Source organism: Ammospiza nelsoni, chromosome 6 (assembly GCF_027579445.1).
Source record: "Ammospiza nelsoni isolate bAmmNel1 chromosome 6, bAmmNel1.pri, whole genome shotgun sequence".
NCBI lineage: Eukaryota > Metazoa > Chordata > Aves > Passeriformes > Passerellidae > Ammospiza > Ammospiza nelsoni.
Window position 1 is genome coordinate 16,534,496 of NC_080638.1, and position 24,066 is coordinate 16,558,561.

General features: G+C 40.6%; 1 protein-coding gene across 3 annotated transcripts; it reads right to left on the reverse strand.

The window, feature by feature from the left end:
* Positions 1-247: 247 nt before the first annotated feature.
* On the reverse strand, positions 248-23,991 carry HPS5 (HPS5 biogenesis of lysosomal organelles complex 2 subunit 2). Of its 3 annotated transcripts, XM_059473839.1 has the most exons (23): positions 23,974-23,991; positions 22,604-22,767; positions 22,105-22,215; positions 21,197-21,261; positions 20,388-20,580; positions 18,720-18,857; positions 18,051-18,262; positions 17,667-17,738; positions 17,331-17,419; positions 16,212-16,390; positions 15,831-15,989; positions 14,592-14,751; positions 12,444-12,567; positions 10,694-10,840; positions 10,111-10,185; positions 9,015-9,619; positions 7,749-7,872; positions 7,412-7,567; positions 6,709-6,828; positions 6,300-6,413; positions 5,899-6,005; positions 4,959-5,244; positions 248-4,489 (listed from the first exon to the last, which is right to left on the reverse strand). In XM_059473839.1, the coding sequence occupies exons 2-23, from the start codon at positions 22,709-22,711 to the stop codon at positions 4,429-4,431; spliced, it is 3,405 nt and encodes a 1,134-aa protein (XP_059329822.1). In that variant the 5' UTR covers positions 22,712-22,767; positions 23,974-23,991; the 3' UTR covers positions 248-4,428. The 3 variants fall into 3 exon arrangements, with proteins under 3 accessions (XP_059329822.1, XP_059329821.1, XP_059329824.1); XM_059473838.1 differs by lacking the exon at positions 23,974-23,991 and having other exon boundaries at positions 18,051-18,266; positions 18,724-18,857; positions 22,604-22,774; XM_059473841.1 differs by lacking the exons at positions 18,720-18,857; positions 20,388-20,580; positions 21,197-21,261; positions 22,105-22,215; positions 23,974-23,991 and having other exon boundaries at positions 18,051-18,266; positions 22,604-22,730.
* Positions 23,992-24,066: the final 75 nt, after the last annotated feature.

Genomic DNA, 24,066 nt, shown 5'->3' on the forward strand with positions numbered 1-24,066 from the left:
AAGGCTAATTTATTATTTTATGATACTATATTATATTAAAGAATACTAAACTATACTAAAGAATAAAGAAAGGATACTTACAGAAGGCTGAAAAGATAATAATGAAAACTCATGACTCTTTCAAGAGCCTTGACACAGCTTGACCATAATTGACCAGTAAGTCAAAACAATCCACATGAAACCAATGAAGCCATCACCAGTTGAATAAACAATCTCCAAACACATTCCACATGCGACCACAACACGGGAGAAACAAATGAGGTAAGAATTTATTTTCCTTTTTCTCTGACGCTTCTCATCTTCCCAGGAGAAACTCCTGGGCAAAGGGATTTTTCAGAAAATATGAATGTGACACCATATCTCCTTGGCCTGCACTCCAGGTCATGACCCTTGGCTGACAGAAATGAGCTGCAGCCAACACTGCTGCTTTCACAACACAGAGAGGTGAAGCATGGGGGAGGGTTGAACAGAGCATTTCCTCCTGCCTAGCAAGAAACACTGGCAGCACGTGCACACTGGGAAACAACACACTGAGGGGGCCTGGAGACCATGTCTTGGTCTGTACATTCTGATGCAGTTAAGATAAAAAGCAACCCCATGCTGGTTGCCCTGTAACTGTAAATATTTATGAATGCAAACTATGTTCCTCATACATTCCACAATTTTGCAATCTGAGAAAGGGGATGAGGTGAATTCCCAGCTCAGGCACAATATTATCTGCAGATATTTCTTAATCTGGGAAAGAACAGTACCTTTTTTGTGCTTACACATGCAATAATTCATTTCAAGAGTTTTGCCAAGTATTGAATATACACTACCAGTGACTTTGGGCTTATAGACATGGAGAATGATTGGAAACTTGTCTCCTTTCAAGAAGCAGATTGAAAATGCAGGTATTTATCTGAAGTAAAATTGATTTACCCATAGGTTTCTAATAGTGAAATAATGATGATACTTTTTTCTTTGATAAAAAGAAAATACCAGCAGCAGTTTCTATTTAAAGCTACTCCAGGCTAAGCCCCCTTTATTCATCTCTGCTTCTCAAGGGTCTCTCCCACCACCAGTCACCCACAAAAGCCAAAGCTGAGCTGCAGCTCATCTTCCCCAAGAGGCTGGCTGAGCTGTCAGTGATGTGCTCAGCTGGCTGACAGGAGCCTTGCTCTGTGCAACTGAGGCAGCTTCTGTTTCAGTCATTTCTGAACAGAAGACCCTCTCATTTCAGTCCCTTCCCCTACCCATGAGATGAAAACAAACTCATCCAGAATAGGAAACATTAATTTTCCAATTCTTCTTCAGAGAGCACATTCTCACTCTTTATTGACAGCCAAGTTAGTTGAAATGATAGACACAAGCTCACTTTAGACACAAAATCTGAACACACACTTCCCATTATGTTATCTGTATGACCCTTCTGACATGATTTTTTTTTTAAAGGCTCTAACAGGAATTATGATTTACTGAAAAAGAAAAAATAGGCCCCAACCCTCAGTCAAAGTTAACCACATGTACAAAACCCTCACAGAAGTAAGAAAGAGACTAATGTGTGCACAAAATACACCAAGCAAATAGAGTGGAACCATAGAGAGGTTATCCAGGCACATTCTCAGAATTCCAGGAAATCCTGAGGAAGGCAAGGGGAGCACTCAGCTGCACCACCCACTGCGTGAGCCCGGGGTAGGCAACTGTGGCAGCCCCTGAGGCAGCGGCAGCTCATGTGGCAGGGAACAGAACAGGCACCAACACCATCTGGTAGGTGCCTGCCTCCCATTCCAAGCCTTACTGTGAGAGCATGGGGTGTTCCTGATGGCACAGAGCCTTCTATTTCCAATGGCAGTATGCAAAGCCCATAAGATTTAAAGGTTTGTTTTTTAGAAATAGTGCTGTATTGGCATTTCCACAAGCAACAGTCTGGCTGGAAGCCTGACATGCATTGCAACCCTGGAATTTCCCTTCCCCATGTTAAGTAACCAACCCACCACACTCAAATTTTTCTTGCTGACAAAATGAAATATTCTGCAGACTGCATCTCTCAAAAGGCCAAACATCGTACTCAGCCCTATTTTGATTAAAAGCATTATTTTGCACCAATACAAGTGGTGCAAGTCTACATAAAAAGATTCCTTATAAAGCAGTATTTTCACATCATTTTACAACAATATTATCAAATTTTAATTAAATTTAGTTCCAATTAATACATTACTTTTTAATTTAAATGATATTTGTGAAAATTGAGTATTGACCAGATGCTGTGAATTTCTGCTTAAAATGAGTCATACAGTGAAGAGGATCAAAACTAGAACTCAAAAAAAGAAACTCGTTCAAAGATGTATTAAATGCAGAAAGAGTGCTAGTACAAAGCATAGTTATGTAAATGAGATATAAAATCCAAGTGATTTTGTGAATCTTCATATTCAACCAGATACATAAAAAAACTTCTTTCTTGACAGCATTCATCTAAAAATACTTATGTGAATAAAAATAATTATGTGAACCTTCAGCTTTTAAAAATATTGTTAAAATAAGGCCTCTCACTTTCCAAAATGTCAGAATTAATTGTGGAATTAGCAAAGTTGACCTGGACTTCAAGAAAGCCTTTTGACACTGTTTCCCACAACGTTCTCCTGGAGAAACTCATGTCCAAGCTCATGGCTTGGACACATGGACTGTTCACCAACCAAAAAACTGGCAGGATGGCCAGGTCCAGAGAGTGGTGGGAAATAGGAGTTCTATCTAGCTGGGGTATGGTCACCAGTGGTGCTCCCCAGGGCTCAGTGCTGGGCCCAGCTCTGTTTGATCTCTTTCTCAGTGATCTGGATGAGGGGATGGAGCAGCCTCAGCCAGCTGCAGACACACCAGGCTGGCTGGCAGTGCTGATCTGCTGCAGGGCAGGAAGGCTCTGCAGAGGGATCTGGGCAGGCCGGAGCGATGGCTGAGGCCCGGCTGTGTGAGGGTCAGCCAGGCCAAGGGCCGGGGCCTGGCCTTGGGCACAACAGCCCCAGACAGGGCCACAGGCTGGGCCACAGGCTGGGACCCTGCTGGGCAGAAACGACCTGGGGGTGCTGCTGACAGCAGCTGAACATGAGCCAGCAGTGCCCAGGGGGCCAAGAAGGCCAAGGGCACCCTGGCCTGGATCAGCCATAGTGAGGCCAGCAGGACCAGGCAGGGATTGTCCCCCTGTACTGGTGAGGCCACACCTTCAATTCCTGTGTCCAGTTCTGGGCCCCTCACTGCAGGAAAGACATTGAGGGGCTGGAGAGAGTCCAGAGAAGGGAAATGGGGCTGGTGGAGGGCCTGGGGCACAGGTCCTGTGAGGAGAGGCTGAGGGAGCTGGGGATGTTCAGCCTGGAGAAAAGGAGGCTCAGGGGAGACCTCACCGCTCTCTGCAACTGCCTGGAAGGAGGCTGGAGCCAGGTGGGACTGGGTTTCTTTTTCCCAAGTAACAAGGGATAGGACAAGAAGAAATGGCCTCAAGTTGCTCCAGGAGAACTTTTGATTGGATATCGGAAAACATTTTTTCACCAAAAGTATTGTCCAGTACTGGAACAGGCTGTTCAGGGAAGTGGTGGAGTCACCATCCCTGGAGACATTTAGAAGCCATGTAGATGTGGCACTTTGGGACATGGCTCAGTGGTGGATTTGGCAGTGGTTGGAGGGTTGGATCTTCAGGGTCTTTTGCAACTTAAACGACTCTGACTCTAATGCACTGTCCCGAGGTTTGTTGGAGTATCACAATGGATGTCTACGGTCACAGTGCACAAACAGGCATGGGCAATTTAGAAATACTGTGTTTGTAGCTTAACAGTGAGTTCATTTAACAAGTTTGTCTGTTAATCAGCATTTTTTAACCATAAATCCACTACTTAAAAATATTACTCTCCCATTTTAAGACTTGGCTGGATTAATGTATTTCAAATATGCAAGGCCTGTCCATATAATTTAAGAAGGGGGAAAAAAACAATGGGTACCATAACAGACATTTCTATAACAACAGTAAAGGTAAATGCCATTTACAGGAAAGTTAAACAAGTATAGGCTTAGATACCTCCAAGGAATTTCTCATGTTTACAAACAAAAAAGCAAAAAAAATTTTATACACCATAATTTAATACTTAGGGGCTCATATCCCTGAACACTTAAGTTATAGACTCAGAAAATAAATTCAGCAATTTTCATCTTGGAAATCTGTAAGCTTAATTTCAAGATAAATACTGGCTTGTTTTAATCTATAGTTCAAAAGTCTTCTCCAAAGGAGTAAGGAAGAACTGTCACCACTTCAAGGTCAAATACCAGCCAGATGGAGACTGGCTCAGTATAACTGAACTTTTAGACAGGAGTTTGTTATTTTTAAGGGCCTGTGAAATTTAAGAGGCACTTGAATATACAGTCATGACAGTATAAAATGTTCCCAGAGTTCTCCCAAGTTGTTTTCTATGCTTGCTGAGACCACAAAAACCGGTCACACCTTTCCAACATGGACTGAATCAGCGCTCTGCAAACAAAACAAAGGGAACAAAAAAAGTCAAACAGTAAAACAGCTAACAACAGAAAAAAGGAATAGAGCTTTGGTTTGCTTCTTAAAGAGAAATTTGTAAAAAACATGATTGCATTTCAGAAGTAACATCCTGACATCACCATTCACCTTTGAAAGGAGAAGGAGAGATCAGAGTCTGTACAGGTCCCAGCAGGACAGATCTCTTTCAGACAATCTCCTTCACATACACCTTTAATATATGATTTTCTGTTTCCTCATTTTCAAATTGAAAATGCCTACATTGCAAAACACTTAAATAATAGGAGAGCTTTTAGATGAGTCTAAAATAGGAAGAAAGCTTTCAGATGAGTCTAAAACAGGAGGTAAAAACGTGAAGCACTGTATCTTCTTGTAAACCAAAAAAGAAGTTTAAAGCATGGAGGAGATCCAAAAGGAATAGTGTGGATTTTCTGCTGACATCTCTTACCTCTGCCTTTTCTCAGCAATTCTCAGTATCTCACAGACACCAGTAAACCTCTCAGACAACTCTAGTGTCAAGCCACACTCCTGCAAGAGAGGCAAGGCTCGATTTGGGCCGATGGCCTTGGCCAGCAGCAGAGCGACGTTTTCCACCGTGATGCAGTCAGGGCAGCTCAGGCCCCCGTTGCTGACAGCGATCCCATTCTGTGGGCTGTGCTGGTGGGAAGCTGTGCTGTGATTCTGTGCAAGATGCAGAACAAACTTCCATTCTTCTATGGTCTCTGGTATGGAACCTAGATGTAAAATGAGGTTGTTACACTATTTGTAAAGCAAGGATTATTCTAAGACCACTATGTACACTGCATCTGTACTTAAAAGGGAAGCTACCTATTCTGTTTCACTCTGAAATTTTAGGAAACCAAGCAAATTGTACACAGAGATGTACTGCCCTAACTCAGTGTAAAGATTTAGTGGTGAACACACATGGCTTCACAATAGTTCAGTATTCAAGGCTTTGGATTAGTCAAGAGACAACGTTTTGTCCATCTTAGGGCCAGAGTGAATTTTCTTACAAGTTCTGCCTTGTGGTACAATGCTTCACTCACCCTTACTTTAGGTGTCTGCACATGTAGTGGGAGAGTTTTGTGCTGTGCAGGAAGGCTTCCTACTCCTCTGTCTACAACACCAAGGTTAGCTTTTGTTCCCAACTGATAAATAAATCAAGATTCTTTAACTTTTACGCATTTTCTAGCACAACTGATTTCACAAAGTACAGCATGAAGTTACAAGAGCATAATGCCATTTATGTGTTTCAAATATGCTGTACTACACACAGGGCTACAAAAACACTTCAAAAGATAAAAGTTGAATTAAACTTTGGGCAAACTGCTATATAAGGGCATTCCTACATTACAGAAGTATGTTTAAAAAGTTTAAGAATTACTAACCATCTTCTCCATTCAACAGGCTCAAATCATCCAAATGAACAATATTAGTAAAGGCTTCTTTTCTTCTATCCAGCTCCAGACAGAGAAAAAGATATCCAGGCCAAAATCTTGAATAAGAGAATAAAGATTTCTAGGAATCAAATACTCAGTTCAAACCAAAGCCAAGAACAATCACATCAGTAGAGACAAAAGCAATTAAATTTAATGAATGTCATAAACAGAGAGGAATACCTCCCATTGGATACATTAAATTGGACATTGAATATTCACCCTCAAAAAATGAAAGGTTTTTAAAAAAACCCTGTCCAAACAAGAAGCAGATAGGTCATTCACATTTGTATCTTCTCAGGGTCAGAATACCTACTAACCAAGTATCTAGAATTACCAAGTTTTCTCCTTACCCATGTGATTTACAGATGTCAGCCATCTTCTCTTTCATCACAAAATCAGCTGGAAGTTTAATCAAGAGCAGAATGAGCTGGCTGTAGCCCCAAGTAAACAAATGTGATCTTGGCCTAGAAGATGAGAAATTCAGTTTTAAAGCATTATTGATTTTTTTTCAGAACATTATGCCAAATTTGTGAAAAGAGAGGAGGAAAAATGAATGAAACACCATGTGCAGTCTCAGCAGAGCAGCCACTCTGGAAGGCATTGCAAATAAAAGTTATGTAATCCTTTGGTTGTTCCTGCTGAACACTGCAAAATGCTCCAAAGGGTCAGTGATCCAAACTTTCACACAAAATCTAACCCAAACCCAGACTTGTTAAGCCTTTCTGCTGCACTCAGGAACTTGAATGAAACCCACTTTACCTGGGATTTCCTTCCTCATCCACAGTGTTTGCCCTTTGTGGAGCATCGTGAGAAACTGCCAAGCACAACCAATCCAACCGTACAGATTCTGGCTGCAGAAGAGACCTAAGGAGAAATGGCCTGGAAAACAAAGCAGACACTAAAAACACATCCTTCCAGTTTCAATCCTAACAGATATGGAGAAGCAGAGACTGTGTGTGGCCAAAAAAAAAAAAAAAAAAAGGTGGAGGGTTGGGGAGTGTAAAATTAAGTGTGGAAAAGCCTAAAATCATTTATGGTCTCTATAAACTGAGGCAACCACAGAAAAATCAAGTTTGCAGGTTGACTTCCCACACGTTTGGTTTGGGGGTTTTTTGGGTTTGTGGGGTTCTTTTGTTTGGTTTGCTTGGAGCTTTTTAAATGTGACCTAATCCTGGTACACTGAACTACAGACATAGGAACAAAAAAAAATCAATTCAATTTAAAGTATTATTTAGTAAATCCCTTTTAAAACTAGATACTAACCTAACAAGAACCCCAGTCTAAGGCCAGCTACAACTGCCAGAATTACTTGGAACTTAATGCTTAAGAACACCAAGCAGACAGATATAGAAACACAAAAAAAAAAAAAAGTCCCCAAAAGCTAAAAAAAAAACCCAAAAACCCACCACAGCTACATGATGGAGAGAGCAGACAGATAAAAAGGATTCTACATTCCACTCACCTTTTGTCCTCTGGCTTTGATTTCACCAGACTATCTAAATATGCTAAAAAGTGAGCTGGATCATTCCTGCAAAGCTGTTTAATATCAGAAGGCAAAAGAGAGGGGTGGAACTTGATCAAGGGCCGAAGAGCTGTTTCCCCGAATTTTTCATAAAGCCTGGAGAAAGAAAAAGAATAAAACCTACTTTCAGTACCAAACAGCAAAATGAATTTTTCAAGATCTCCTGCAAATTCAAGACAGCACTGAAAGGTGATCTCTCTAAGAGAGTCCAGGAATCTCCATGACATGGTAAGTGAAGCAATTCCTGCCATGAAGTTCAGAAGATTTGGATACAAACCTTTGAGCATGTGCCAGCAACAGTGGGCTGTTATCCCATGGCCCCAGGTCATGCAGCAGCTTCAGTATTTTCAACATATCTTCACTTTCCATTGCTAAAGCAACCGGACTGTGACAAGTTATTTCTGAAATAAATCAGCACACAAGTTACAAGATTTAGGCATTTATTTTTCTTTAACCTGTCCTGGCCCTCCTTTCTGTCCTTCTGCTGAATAACAGCTATTACTGCTTTCATGGGAAGTTCAACACCCACCTCAATCCCAATGAAATGCAGGTATTAATGTCCAGGCCCAAGTGCAGTCCAACTAAGGACAAACTGGGAATGCATACACTACTTTCTAGGGCTCTCAGAATCCAAACAGTGAAGAGATTCCCAGAAACACAAACACCAACCCTCAAAGCAAGATTGTGTGGTTTAACTGCTCTCAGCTGGAGCAGAATCAATACTAAGACTTTAATTGACTCTTAAAAGAATTACATAAGGCAGAAGCTGAGTGCAGAGAACAGAAAATATTCTGTTTTCCAATATCATCATGAAGCTTTGGTTCAATAAAACTAAAGGGAGATCACAAAGATCAGAAAGTATTTCTGTGGAACAGGGAAGCATGAAGTGATCACAAGCCACTCATCTACATGGAACCATCTACTCCATTCAGTTTTGTTTCATATTAATTACATTCCTTTCCAGGCCAAATCTTCTAGTGCAAATGCTGAAGCTCCTCCTCTCCCTTCTGCCTTGTTTCTACAGACTTGTGATTCTAATTAGATGCTTTTGTTCTTAGAAGCTCATATGTTTGTAAACAGGCTGGGATCACTACAGTGTTCCATTAACAGGGTCCATGCAACAGGTTCAAAGTTGCAAACTGGGAGGAGAACAATCTCTCTCCAAGGAGCCAACAATTCTTATTTTTAAGAAATCACAGGTTATTCTGAGTTGAAAGAGACCCACAATAATCATCAAGTCCAGGTCTTAAGTGAATGGTCCATACAGGGCTTGAACCCACAATGCTGGGATAATTAGCACTATGTTATAACCAGCTGAGCTAAGTTCTTCCTAAGTGAAGAACCCAGGGGAAAAACAATTAACCAAACAACCCAAAACCAGAACAAAAACTCCCACACACCAAGCATCCTCCCCCTGGCACACTACACTGGCAGAAGGAAAATCTACAGACACAATTATAAGAGTCTTCAAAGTTTGGGGTTTTTTTTCCTCCTAAACAGTCTTATTTTCAGTTTAAGAAGCAATACAACATTCATCATTTACCTTTCAATCCTGCAATGTATGTTTCCCATACATCAGGGCTGGTGGCACACATGGTTATAATACACTGCTTTACTCTCTTTAAATCCAAAAGGAAGAAGTAGCTTTGCATAAACCTACAAGCCAAGGTCCCTGAAGCAGCTGGTGGCAGGCTTCCCTCAGAGCTCTCCTCAGCCTCAGCACTCCCAGCAGAAAAGACACACAGCTCAAAGCACAGAGTTGTCAGCTCCACGAGATCTTTCAGAACATCAGGCTCAATGGCACATGGAGGAGACACCTGGAAGCCACAGCCCAGAGGCACAGTCACATCAGTACCACTTTCACACATGGATTTGCTCACACAGGTTTCAGCAGTATTTTCCTTTTCAATGCAGTCTTCCAAAATATCATTCTGTTCCTTGTCTACTGGGTCTCTGTCAGCTGGAGCCACTTGCAGGTTCTCCTCCAGGACTGCCCTCTGCTCTTCAGCACACACAGTCTTGTTTTTCTTAACAGACAAAGCAGAATGCTCCTGGCTGAATTTTTCTTCCAGATGGACAAGCCATTCCTGTAAGACCCTTCTCATACACTGAGGTTCTAACAAAACCAGGGGATCCTGGAGCTTGGCTCTGCAGCATAAAAAACAAGTTTGCTAAGTTTAACAATTATAAGAAGCCACAAGTGAAGTTTCAAATATGTTTTGTGTAACTATACTCCTACACTTGACTTGGACTCAGTTGTTAGTTTTTTTGTGATTTTGAGTGCATCAAACAGAATTTAGGCGACTTCACACAGTCTACATTTGATCTCAGCACATTTTGAGCTCCCTAGGATTTCCTTCAGAATGAATTTTTATTTGTGATTTTGATTTTTTTAAACTATGCCTGTATTTAAGACAAAGGAATAATGCTAGAAGAACTTTTAGTGAGTTTTGCTTGGTTTTAAGAAGAGGAATCAAATTATTCACCTTGAGATCCCTTCAGGTTATGTTAACAGACATTTAGAGCATCACTCTTACATGCATGTAAAACAAATAAAAAAAGAAAAATTTTAAAAACCCAATCATTTTTTTTCTGCCAAAGGCCTACATATCTATACAGTAAAAAGTTCCTCTGCTTACATAGTTTCTGCTGTTGCAGCCTTGAGATTTCTCAGATGGTCCTCCTCAGGAAGCTGGCTGTTCTGGGGCTCTGACCTAGAAAAGCACATTCATTTCAGTCTTAGCTGAAATATTAACTTAAATTATTGAAGTGAGGATTTCCTGAAAAATTTCTTCAACACTAATTCCTTTACTAAATACAAAGCTATCACTTGTAAGAAGGAACAGCTCAACAGAAATTATGGATAAACTGGGCATGAAGAGCAACAGATGATAGTATTTTAGTGGCTTTCTATTACTGCTTCTACTCCAGCTACAGTAGATTTCTGCAGGTAATGAACAAAAACCAGTACCATGCCACTGTATGAAAGTTAGTCCAAAGTGGTAAATAAGTACTGGAATATGAAATTACTCAGCTCTGTGCTCATTGCCTCATCAGCTCTAAAAAAGAAGTTGGGAGAACCACTGAAAGCCACCACAGGAATGAAGGCAGCTGGAAAAACCTAATGCCAAGTTCCTCTTTCTGCTTGAAAGAATTTTTTCTATCCCCAGGACATCCAGCAAATGCTGGACAACTGCTAAGAAAATGTGATTTTGCACTCACTCTTTTTCTTCCTGGGAAGATGCTACCGGATTAAGAGTTAGTTCTGGCAGCTGCTCATCATCCTTTGCTTCATGCTTCCCTCTAGATTCAGGACTTATATGAAGTGTGCCAATCTTTTCCGTAGTTTTGCGTACAAAGCTGGAAACACTGGGAATCACAAGTTCAAACATTTAACATCAGGAGTTCAGAAGCAAACAAACCAAGCACTCTTCATTCAAACCATCATTTCACAGACTTTATCATCTGAAGAACTCTTGAGAAAAGGATGAGAGCAGCGATGACTAACAGGAACAAAGCTTACTAAGAACCTGCTCAAAATTTGTACTCCAGTCATGATTGTGTTTCATCACAGAATAGAAACCTGAAATGTTTAACACTCCTGCTGGAGAAGCAGGACCACATACCAACATCAGCCATAGATTTTTGACATGTATTTGTGATTTGTACGCAAATAAATGCAGGTTGGCTACACTGCATTTTAAAGCTTTTAAACATAAAGCATCTTTAGGAAATTATGTCACTCTTGGTGGTAGGAAAGAACTTGACAATGCTTCAAAATAATTCTGCAGATTACAAAGCTCACCAACAATATCCTTTTCACTCAGCAGTCCCTATTCCTTCAGGTATTTTATTGAAGAGAAAGCTCAATGAACATACCAGAACTCAATTATTTCTACCACTGCCATGAAGAGAACTATGCCAACAAGATTTGGACAGAAAAATAAGCTTCCTGCTTTCTGCTCTAGAACTAAAAAAAAAAAAGAAGAAAAAAATCCCAACTCAGCATAATTAACTGTAAATATGATAGTATTTTATTTAGTGATCAATTGCATGCAGTGAATACTTGAAAATGTAGCTTTCATTGTTACCAAAAACACTTATCAAGGCTGCTTATGGTTTATAAAGAACTCAAAGCATTGCATGTACTTCTGATGTTCATTCTGAGCCCCTCACACTGCTGATAGCAGCCACAATTCTTTGTTTCAGGACACAAATTACATACTGAAGTGATCAAGGGAAGGCTGTGCCATTTTTCAGACCATTGCCAGGCCAGAGACACTTTAGCTAAGTGATTAACATACAGCACCTTCATAGAAATTTTAAGTTATATATAAACACCATCACCTTTGTATTTGTACACCCACCCCCTTATCCTCCATTTTTCTTAAAAAGAGTTTTAAAATACCAATGTGATTTATAAAAAAAATGGATACAGATCTAATTGCAGCAGGTATGAGCTACCATTATTCCCTAAGTGTTTGGGAAACCAATTAGATTCACTGAAAAGTTCACATGGGGATAGGACAGACCACTTTGCAAGTGTGTTTTAGCAATATCTATCTGATTTGAATATTTTCATGTTTGTCCCTATGCAAGATAAGAAGCCTTCCCCCTAAGATACAGGAGAGCAAAATCCCAAAACAATATCCAGTAAGTTTTCCTTTGAATACAAACCACAACTAGACTTCACAGGGTAACAGTAAACAATCCTAGACATGTAACAATTATTAACTGTTTAAAACTGAGGCTGAAGTCTTGGCTCCACTGAAGTTACCAGCAGCTCTTTGTACCTTCCCTAGAGCCAAGATGAAGATTTAAACTGCCTGGCAAACCTGACTGCATCTCTGGTGTTCCAGTTCAGGTGGAATGTTTGTAGAACAGAGTATGAACTAAATCACACAATACTACAAATCCAGGGGGCAGAAGAGGGCAAGATGTAATGGATGAGTGACCCTGCTGCACGTTTTACCTTTCTTTGACAGCTTGGAGAGAGACGAGAGGAGATGGGGAACGGAATGACAAAGGAATACTGAATGGGAGAAATGTCTCATTCCGGTCAGCCTCAACCACCACAGATGCATGAGATACGTTCTCTGACAAATGCAATTGAAATAAAGAGTCATGAAACAGTGATCTGGCAAAAAAAATGGAACAGTGAAACGACCTACAAGTCACCAATTCATTAATGGATAACCTGCCCACTGTACTTTCTTTTTTAATACTCAAGAACACATGGAGCCAGGTTTCAAGGGCCATTTCACTACTGACTTTGAACCTAGTTAAGTCTGCTTCATTAATAGTGTTTTGGCTTTACAGCAAGAAAAACAATCATCAACAACAGTATGAAAGCTATCTCCTAAAATTAGACTTACAGATCATTTAGACGACAAAACCTTAATTTAATCCACTGAGTTATTTATACATCTAGGAAAATTAAGTATTGTGGCATCTATCAATTCACAACTGATTGTAAAGTCAGTTGTGACCATGATTTCCAGAATCTAAATCACATGTGAGCAGAGAGACATATAAGCCATGGTTAGGATATAAATCACCCTCTTATTTGAAGGGACTTAAAAATCTAAGTGAGCCCACAGCTCTCTGGCTTTTGGCAACAATCAGAAGAAATACAGAATCACTGACTACTTCCTTTTCTCTCCCATATCCCTAACAGTATTTACAATGTGTTTTGCTCAGTAATTTCCTGTTACAAGCACACACTATCTTTAAGTGATGTCAATAAGAAAAAAGGATCATTTAGAGCCAGGCTAACACTGCATTCTGCAACAGTCAGCAGTAACCACAGTGTTGAGAGGAAAAGATGCTGCCCTGTTACAGAAAATCTACCATCAGAATCCCTCAAGAGCGCCTAAAGGTCACAACTCACTTTACAATTAGCTGTAAATAAGGCTGCCTTTGTTCATCATGCAGACTAGAAACCTAAAAACTCATTTCATCTTATGTCACTGTGAGCAGAGGAACACTAAGTCCATTTCTTCCAAATACCAAATCAAGTACTCGTGCTTCAAGAAGCATCTAGAACCTCTCTACTTGGAAATAATCAGCAAATTTGCTGTCTCTTGTGGAACACACAGAACCTTTCTATCTTCTGACATTCAAAAACTAAGTCACCTGAATTTTGACTATTAATGTTGGGAATTATGTACTTTAGAGTTTCCTCACTTGTTTTTGCAGTGATGTAGGTAAAGAAGCACATGTACACCTAAGTGTATTGTACTCAGCAGGACAACACTACTGACAAGGGACTAAATACCAATTTCTGCACTCTCCCTCCCAGTGTGGCTTCCTCCAAAGCATCCAAATTCTCTCCATCCTTAAGTGGCACCTACTCCTTGCAAAAGTTAAAAAAATAGCCTTTTTATAGGAAAGCCTCTCTATCATACTTAGTTCCAAGGCAGCTCCTCATCATTCCAAGTTTCTGCATCCCCTCCCAATCCCAAACAGAGCAGAGAACAAGACCCATTACAGTCTCACTCCAGCTTAAGCCCGGTGACAGGCATTTGTCAGAAAATAAAAAAGCTCCTTGCATGGGCTAAATGTTAGTTATTAACTATTCTAGCACCCCTTCAGTAATGTTTACATGTGTAAGAGATGATCCCCTGTACAAAGCAGACCCTGTGAAAAGTTAAGGACACTTATCAGAATCCTTCTACTTTCCCAGAAGAAATGTAGGCCAGAATCCAGACTAAGAAATTATTTTTTGAACAAATATTACAAAAGGATACTGGCAGCAAATAAATCTTATTTGAAGCACAATTGCTACTGGCATAGACAGCTGAAAGAATCTTATCACTAATGTTCAATTACACATGGAGAGGGGGAAGTTGGAGTGAAGCCCAAGCTTGGTGAAGCCCTCTGGACCTTTTGTTTCACTGGGTTTTGTTTGCTTTTAAGCCTGGATTCTGTGGAGGCAGTTTTTCAAGCCAATGTTTCAGGAAGGATTTTGGCTGGAAGGTGAGGTGACTCTTTCAATTGATCAAATTACATGTATTAATAATGAATAACTTGAAAGTGGAAAGTAAGAGCACAGAGCCAACACAAATTCTTGTAAAATGAACAAACACATTCAACAAACATTTTCATTAAGAAACATTACCAAGTTCTAGTTGTTCATCTTCATGGTGTGCAGGAAATTCTTTAAGTCTCTCATCTTCTGAGAATGTTTGACTGTGGAGGGAACAGGAGTCTTCATCTGACTGACTGCCCCTCCGACTGATAACACGGTAGATGCCAGAGTCTAAGACACTGAAGCTTTCCTGACAGACCAAGGAGGGGAGTTACACATCATGTGAGTTGCACTTCCTTGTTCAACTTTCTGCCATGAACTCAACCCACTGTACCCACACAAACAACCTCAGAGCATTTCATAATGCCCTGCCTGGAAAACTTCTGTTTAACAGAGTACTTCTACCATATCCAGAATGGAAAAGGGCACAGATGCCAGCAAGCGTGCAGGCCAGTGCCTTTAAAGAGATGTGTGTGCTGCAATTGCTTTTGGGAAAGCAGCCTATGGAACAACTGGTGTACCCAGTGCAAGGCAAAACCCACCTCAGCTTTAGTCCTGCAGTCAAGAGTGTCACTGCCCCCCTTGGTATCTGCATACCCAATTATCTGTCCTCCTGCTGGTCAGCCATACCCAGCTAGCACGATCACAGACCCCACAAAACAATTCAGTTTCAGGACCAACACACTCTTTTTTGCTCATGGTCAGTCTACATGGTTTACTTTCACAGTGGCTAATGAAGAAAAACTTGTAAATACCATCAAGATGGTATTTACATTACTTGGCTTTTTAAATTTTCCTTTTAAATACTGTTAAAGTGAAAGCAGGAGCTGATATTGTATGAAATACAAAATATTTCCCCTTTCTTGAAAAGCAGCAGTATATTTATTAGAAATATGCTTTGATTTTTTTTAGAGCTTTCTCCTTAAGCTTCTTAGAGTGCAACAACTTTTTACATAGGGCTAAGATAGCTCTGGGCACTCATTCATTTTCACCATATAAAACTAGAGTTATAACCAAGACTATCCTTACTGAAGCCCATTAAAACATTAAACAGAGCTGTGGAAAAAGCCATCTTCCTACTAATCTCTGTCCACATCTCAGCCATTAGCCCTAAAATGAAGTGGGAAAGAGGCAGAGGTCTGAGTTTACAGAATGCAAGTAGTGGTGTTTCATACCTCTTCACCACACCTAGTTTTAGAATGCAGCATTATGGGCTGTTGTAGACAGAGTAGAAATGAAAGCCTCATCTTCCAAGGGAGCAATGGGGTGACTTCAAGCCATACAGATAAAACCTGCAGATCACATTTTTTGCACTACCAATACACATACATGAGATGAAATACTGCTCCTTCTACTGCTGCATGCAGAATCCAGAGGTTCCAACTTTGCAATCAGTTCTTCCAGTTGTGCAGTGAGGTCTTGCTGGGTTGAAGCATCCAGCTGAGACTTCAAGTGCTCCAGCTTGTCTAGAGGCAAATTTTTTCTTGCCTAAAAGCACCCAGTGAAACAGAAGCATTATTATTTCTAATGGACATGTGAAAACAAAAGATAACATATGTGCAGGATGATTTTCATCCTTAAAAGTATAATGTTTAAATAACTTGAAAAACTCCAACAAAGTGAATCTCAATGACCATGAAACTTTGTGGAGGGGGGGACAGGAAAGACAGTGAAGTTGTATTGCACATTTACAAAGAGGTATTTACTTACTCTGCAAGAAACAATTGAATTTTGGAAGAGACAAGAGACCCTGGCAGCGAGGGTCCAGAACCCTCTTCTCATCAGACGCTCTATGCAGCGATCGACCAGCAGCAGGGAGAGGTGCACAACTTTCCCATTTGTATGCAGACAGAACAACTCACTCTTGTGAACTGCAATATCCTGAATATCTGCAAAACCACACACAGAGAAATACCTGAAGGACTGAAGTCACTAATCAACACTCTTTACTGCCTCTGAAAGGTGAAAGCATATTCCCACCTGACTGCAAATGAGCGCAAAACATGAGATGCATGGGGAAAACAAACACTGCGGACTGCTGACCTAGCACCTAACCACTATAGAACACACTGTCAAAACTTTCCAGAGCTGCATTTCTAGAAAACATTCAAAAAATACACTAAATTACCAGAAAGTTTCCTTTTGCTCTGAGATGAAAAATTAAAGCCTGATAAAGATGATAAACACATAACTGTTAGCTTTAAAACAGAAGGAAAATATTCCCTGGTAAAAAAACAACTTTGGCCTTCCAGAAGTTTCCAAATACAATACTTATGCTGTGTGCAAACACTCCACAACAAAGGTACTGCAAACTTAACACCAAAATGGGGAGAAGGGGAAAGACTGACTGATAATAACTACTGGAGGACTCTGCTTATAACCAAACACACCACTGTCTACGAGGCTTCACTCATTTGCCAAATAAATATATTCCCTCTATGCAATTTAGGCAGGTTTTAGGAAAAAAAAAACAGGTTTTAAACTTTCAGCAGCCAGATTATCCCTCACAGTAGACTGACAATGAGCCTGAGTAAAGATACTGCAGGTTAATCACCTGTATTTTAACTACTGTATTTTATGAGTCACTCTACACCATGTTTCGTTTCTCCAGAAGCATGTTTTCAGATCTATGGAAGGAGGGGGTGACTGGAGGAGGCACAGAGGTGGTTAATATTCAAGGATATACCAGACAGATGACAAGTTTTTTACAAATATTCTGCCATCCAGCTGCAGAAATTGAGCTTGAATAGCTTCCATGTTAGGCAAGGACTTCTGGAATGACCAATGTAACAGTGTTACAAAGCAACATTTAAGTAACTTCTAGTTTACCTTTAACTTCACTCCAGAGTAAGACTTGAAGGCTTTGGGGAAGAAAAATATAAATGCCTCTTTCTGTCCAGGTCACCACACAGTGCTCACTGCAATTAAAGTATATATTAATGAAGTGACAGTCAATTGTGCTAAAATAGGTAAAATTTTAAAGAATTGTAAAATATGCAGGCATTGCATTGGCGGCGTAAGCACAGCAAGCAGGATGTGGGACAGGTTTAGCAGGATACTTGGGAAATTCTTATGCAAAACCCTGAAGTTGGTAATATAAATTAGGAGAATATATAATGTTTTAAGCCTACTTTATCAACAGGAAGCTATGCTGTCAATACTCACGTCAAATATAGCAGCTTGGAGAAAGATAAAGATTGTGGAGAGCAGCTGGAACCAGTATAATGAGGATCCTGCCTGCAAAATAAAATTATCATCAACTACAAGCATAACTACAATACCATTACTTTCTAAAATTCTTAATCCTGTGAATACATGGCTGGCTTAAATAAATATAGTCTCATAACAGCAGCATTCATTGTGCTCACAGACATAGCTGCAGAACCAAGGTTTTGGCATTTTTGATGATTACTGGCTACACCTCTTAGAGGAGCCTGTATTAAGATGACAACTAGGATTAATGTTTGACTGAAGCAGGAGTTGATTTAGTCTTTTCAGTCTTAAGGACATCCCAAACAACCTTAACACTGATAAAACTCATGTTTCTACCTGAGAGTAACAACAGGAAGAGGTGGAGACGAGAGCAGCTGCTTGAACTGATGTGTGCTTTGCACTTCCCCATCAAAGTTCACCTCCCACATCCTCGAGCCAGGTCGAGCACAGTATATTAATGGCTGCTGATTCCCACTGTTTTTTCCAACAGGGAAGAAACATGCTCCAAATTCTCCATCTCTCTCTTTGTTACCAATCTTCCAGAACTTCTCTCTAGAGGGGAAAAAATATACTTGTTAAGTAAGGCAGCATTAATAAAAGCTCTAATTAATTTTATGTTTTTCTTAATCCCAGCTGCTGAATTGGTTTTGGTGCTTAAAAAAATCTGTAATGAATATTACAAAGCCTACCCAAAGTTTATAGAAGACAGGGGTGCATTCATTAGCTGAAATGAATACTTAGATCAAAGGAGTTTTTTTCAGCAGAACCAGTTGTTCAACCTAGTGATGGGAAGGTGGGAACATTCCCAGAAATCATTTCCAACATGAAATGTTGGGGAGAACAGCAGATGTTGTTTATCTTGATTTCAGTAAAACTTTTGACACTACCCCTCCCAACATCTTCAGAAACAGACTGAAGGAGCATGAGCTAGGTAAAGAGACATGGATGTCATTTCAGAAACTGTGTGTGACTCTGAAGTCCAGTATTTCAGAAATAAAATAGAACTTGCCTCTCAGTATCACATAAATAAGTGCGGGTAAGTGAGGATATGAGCAGCCTTCCATCCAAATAATCGAGCTGAACTACCCGAGAATCTACAGTGGTTATAATCTGGACAGGAAACATCACAAAAGTAGCTGCAGCCTACAGTTAAAAAAAGAAAAAAATGAGAAAACATGCTGGTGGTCTTCAGTTCAAATTGTTTCATTATGTTAAAACAGCAAAACTCAGAAAAGACTCATGTGTGCTATGAATACACAGCATGAGACAGAGCAGTGCCTTTCTCCTCTGGCTTTGCAAAGCAAGGCTACAATGCTCAGAAGCACAGAAATCTAAATCCTCCTTTTCCCAGAACCAATATTGAAGATTAAAGAAAAAAAGAGTCATATCCCTGTAGCATCCTGATATTTCTTTAGAAAGGGTTTTTTCCTGTAACATTAAGAGAGGGTTTTATTCCTGCTATTGTAAGCTTTGTGATTTTTTTCCAATTCTCCCCACAGGAACATTGAGCTACCAGTTTTATGGAAACAGACCAGAGGGATTAATTGATACAAAAAACAACTTCTACTGGAATTATATTGTTCACAAACTCACCTTCTCTCTTACCCTGCCGCAAATTTTCTACATTCCATTTATCCTACCAGTGTCTCAGTTCACATGGGTGGATGAACAGTCTCAGATAAGACTCATGGATGAGGAAACTACTGGGAACTGCATTTGAATTTGCTGTCAGTCACCATTTTTGTGTTTTCCCTTCTTAGGAATACGACTAAGTGCATCATCTGAGAAATCCAACAATCCTGTTCCTTTAACAGGTGTGAACAGACACAGATTCCATGGGCCTTGCCCTTTTCTCCTCCCACAGCTGACTTTTCCCCCCTCTTTACTTAAATGTAACAATGGTCTTGCTACTTATAAGTCAATTTTCCATCAAAATCTTCTATGAGGGCTAGAAAGCACCTGGATGAACACAACTACTTCCAGGTTCTGCTCCTTTGTACTGATTAAAAAGAAAGGACCCAGTAGAAGTAAAAGCTAAAGAACACTCAAGGGCTAGAAATCAGGCTGCTCTCACTAACAGGTGAGTCTTTTGCACAAAACATAAAGCATGTAGGTTCAATGAACACCTACCATTAATTTTATCCAATCCAGACATTTAATGAGAGCATCCAGTCAAAGCCAAACAAAATCCGAGTCTGGGACTGCTCTTTCTCGGACCAACAGCTGAATTGAGGACTAAACCAAATCAAAGCCAAACAAAATCCGAGTCTGGGACTGCTCTTTCTCTGACCAACAGCTGAATTGAGGACTAAACCAAACAGCTGAACCTGCAACTGGAGTCTAAAGAATCCAATATGCTCAGAAACACCAAGACCCTTAACTCTGATACTCGTAAATTCCAAGAAGCAGGAGATTGACCAGTTTTTAATTCTGAACATTTGAAAGCATTTTCAAGTTGCATTACTAAAATAGACAGAATAAGGTTGGGGTGAGTTCATGCGTCAGGATCTCTATGGTTGTCTCAAGAGACTGGTTCTTCATCCCAATAGTTAAAGCTACCAGAACTTCATTAGCTGGCAAGTCCTGCTCTGTTCCACTTTGGCAAAATAAACAAAGAGGTTCCAGACATCACCCCCTGTGAATTAAGCTGAATCAAAGTATGCAACATTTTACCTTCCCTTGTTTCGATGTGTTAATCTTGATGGCTGATACTTTCCCCACATGATCTCCTACAAAAACTCGAAGGGCAGCTGTATCCCAGCACAGAGCTGTGACTTTCCTGCCCTTATGCTCAGAGGAAACATAAATCCGTTCTGGCTTCCCACGACGCTCCTGATTCAGCTCCCACACTACTACAAGGCCTTGGCTACAACAAGTTAAAAGGAGAATACAGGTTGAAAATAAGTCTTGTAAAGTTTTATCAGTTAACAAAGATGCTTTTTCCCAAAGAAAGAGGAGACCCAAGCAAAGCAGCATGCCTCAGAGCTGGTTCTGTTTGAGGCTGCATGATTTCAACAAGTCTCACACTTCATTTTGGAGAAGAATAAGTGTCCTTCTTTGCACTGCAATGCATAAGCAGCTTTGTAAGGCTATTCTTACAGTTATTACACTTGCAAGTGAGGATGTGGAAAAACATTTAAATGGATTTTAATAAATATAAGTGGAATTAACTATAAATCTCACTCTACCATGTTAATGAAAATGCTTCTTTTTATGCTGAAAGGTCTCAGAAAGACATTTATCATCATAATTTCACATGCATGAGCTCTGCCATAGATGTTCAGTTACAGAAATAATACTTAACCTAGAATTACTACTCCAGAAAAAAAAGGCAAACTGTCTGTGCAGAGAATATCCTGTAGTGGCCTCTACCAGTTAACCTGGTAAATTAACTCTGAATTCTCAGCAGCTGTCTACATCTGAGACTTGAAGCTTCTTAAAAATATTAATCCAGTGCTCAGGTCTGTGAGTAGACCACTCACCTGGTGGCAACAGCAACATAGTCTTCATCATGCAAACAACAGGCCACCTGGGAAATGGCACCTTCCTGAAAGCAAGGACAGGAGTCAGAGCAGGTGAAACTTGTTCTGTACTGCCACTACCACCGTGCAGCTTTCACCTTTAAGAGATAAACCAGATTCATGCCAACAGATGCTACCACTCTGCTGTGATGTGGTTGGTTCTTACTGTTTGCTTGGGTTTTGCCTGCAAACATCGAGTTTACTCCAAGATGGAGCTGACAACAGCACAACAACATCAAGAGCAAGGACTGCAGTGCATTCTCTGATTTGGGAAGCACAGAAATCACTCCTCTGTCCTCACACCTTTGGAAGCTGTTTTGACAGAATTACATTTGGTGCTCCCAGCCTTAAAAAACTGGCTGCATTCATGCCATACTGGAAGCAGCAGTGGCTCCTAGGAAATAGCTCCTGGTTGTACAAATAACAATCCCTGTTTCACAATCTCTTCCAGCAACAGTAAGTCAGCCTATCTTTTCTTTACTTATCCAGGTATGCCACAGTTCTAACACTCAAACACTGGGAGTTATCTACTTGTGAGTTGCTCTGGTTTCATATTCAAAATTTTCTTCTAATCCTTAAATATTCAGGTGACTTTGCTGCTGCTGTTAAAAAGTAAGACTTTGAAAAACAAAGATCTGAAACGCTGAAGTAATATTTTTCACAGCTCATAAAATCTAACATACCACATACTCAAGGGATACTCTCCAGAACCACAACCTATTTTAAACACAGCAGTCCAAAACTTCCCCTTCCTTGGAAAACCCAGTAAGCTGAAAGCACCTATAGACTCTTAAAATAAATTAACTTGAAATAATGTTTCTTTTCTAGCCTCATTTTTGGAAATTTTCATTTAAAATTTTTATCCTTACCTTATGAGTGAGAAAGAGTCTTTGCTTCCAACCATCCTTCTGGATAAGGTTCAGTCCTCCTCCTGAGCTGCCTAGAGCCAGCCATCTCTTTGACACATCTATACATGTGCACTGAGGGAATAAAAATCAAAATGCATAACCTGGTAAGTTCTGATTACAGCATCTTGCATTATTATGGTTGGGTTTTTAAAGGTTTCATTGTTTGCCAGCTGTGTGTGCCACTCCTGAACCACTGGCAGTGAAGATCATTAAACAAGCAGTGTAAGCTGTGCCAGGCTGTGTTACCCACAGCTGCATGAAGGAAACACACACAGAGCAACAGGGTTCATTATCTTCACTCTTTCTTCCCAAAGTACTCCCCCCCTACTAAGATATTCACACATCCCAAAAAGAATTAGATTAATCCTATGGCTTAATCAAATAATTAGCCAAATGGGGTCATTACTTTAAATTTAAAAAAAATTTAAAACTAAAAAAAACCCACACACCACAAACTCACCTTAAGACGACTGGAATCCAACCTGAGTGCAGAAAGCAATGGATCCAAACACTCCAACTCGGCCAAGACATGGTTGTAAGAGTCTGGAATTACTGGCACAGAGGCCATGGATGCACACAGCTAGTGCTGCTCACTCATGGGTGCGTTATGGCTTCAGCTTTTAGCTGCACCTGCCAAAAATAAAGTTCTTCATTAGCTCACTTTTTTTTTCATTTGAGCTGGTGTTCTGTGCTTAAAGAAACACCAAGTGTTTTTCTACTCAACAACCATCAGGTTTCAGTTCACCAAAAAGAGGCCCAAGGGCTGGAAAATAAGACTCCTGCTCCATTTATGAGAAGTTTTTATTCTTTTCTGAAAACTTAACCTATTGGATAACCCACCTGGAAATATTTAAACTGTAGTTATATTTACATCTGCCTGTGAAAAAAAGTTAACATACACCTTGTTTTCTGGAAAAATTCACTTTTCCCCACAGCATGCAATCTTGATTTGAAACTAATTTTCTCAAGGAAAACATTTAACATTGGCATTTTATAACTATACCATATTCTCCCCCAAAAGTAAATTTAAGGACTATTATACTCAAGTTATACTAAATTTAAGGACCATTATTCTCAAGCTATACTAAATTAGCTGCATTTGTGCATTTTGATACAATTATAAGCTATTCTCTCCACTGAATGCCTTTTCCCGCATTCAACAGATAACACAGAGTGAAATCCAAGAATTAAATAACTACTGAAATCGCAACCTCGCATTTTTCCTAAGCAGCACATACTTCAAAATAACTCCTTGTTGAGTTTAAAGTTTAAACCTGTACGTTGCTTAACAAAACGCTAAACCTGTTACACTGCACAGGCAAGTCCGTGAATTTCTAAGTACCCTTTAGGATGCAGTCCCATAAATTAAGGAACTCCCTCCCAGAAAAGCCGTCATGGGGGAAATTTACATTTCCTCTAAAGGAAAGCGAGCGCTCACTCTCACCAGGCACTAGGAAAAGGGAAGAGGCACATTTAGCCAGTGAAATTGAAAGTTATTGCTTGTAAATCCTCAAAGTGTCTTAAAAACCTTAATGGCCACTTCTGCGGTGCCCGCTCCGTGCCACATCCCGCCGGTGTGGCTTGTGCTGAGCCGCGACCCCGCGGGACCCTGCCTGCCGCACCCGGAGCAAGGCGCAGCATCGCAAAGGACAGAGGAACCCCCCCGACCCCTTCGGAAACCGCGGGGAGGGGACGGGAGCCGAGCCCGGGCGAGGCACTGGAACCACGACTCGCTCCTGCTGCTTCTCCCTGCCCCTGCCCCTACCGCTCCCTCACCGCGCCCCGCGCTCTCCCGCCGCCGCCGCTCTCCCGCGGCCGCCGCTCCCTCACCGCTCTCCCGGTGCCGCCTCCAAACAGCGCGCCCACGTGACCCGCGGGAGGGCGGGGCGGGAGCGCGCGCCCGCTCCGCGCCGCATCACGCGC

Excerpts from the sequence above, each read along its gene's own strand:
- HPS5 (XM_059473839.1), bottom strand. The coding sequence starts at position 22,711 with ATGGCCTCTGTGCCAGTAATTCCAGACTCTTACAACCATGTCTTGGCC. Across the intron at positions 17,420-17,666 it reads TCCAAGCTGCTATATTTGAC|TGAGCACTGTGTGGTGACCT; the intron begins GTGAGTATTGAC and ends CTTTAATTGCAG. Across the intron at positions 6,829-7,411 it reads TCAAAGCCAGAGGACAAAAG|GCCATTTCTCCTTAGGTCTC; the intron begins GTGAGTGGAATG and ends TTTGTTTTCCAG.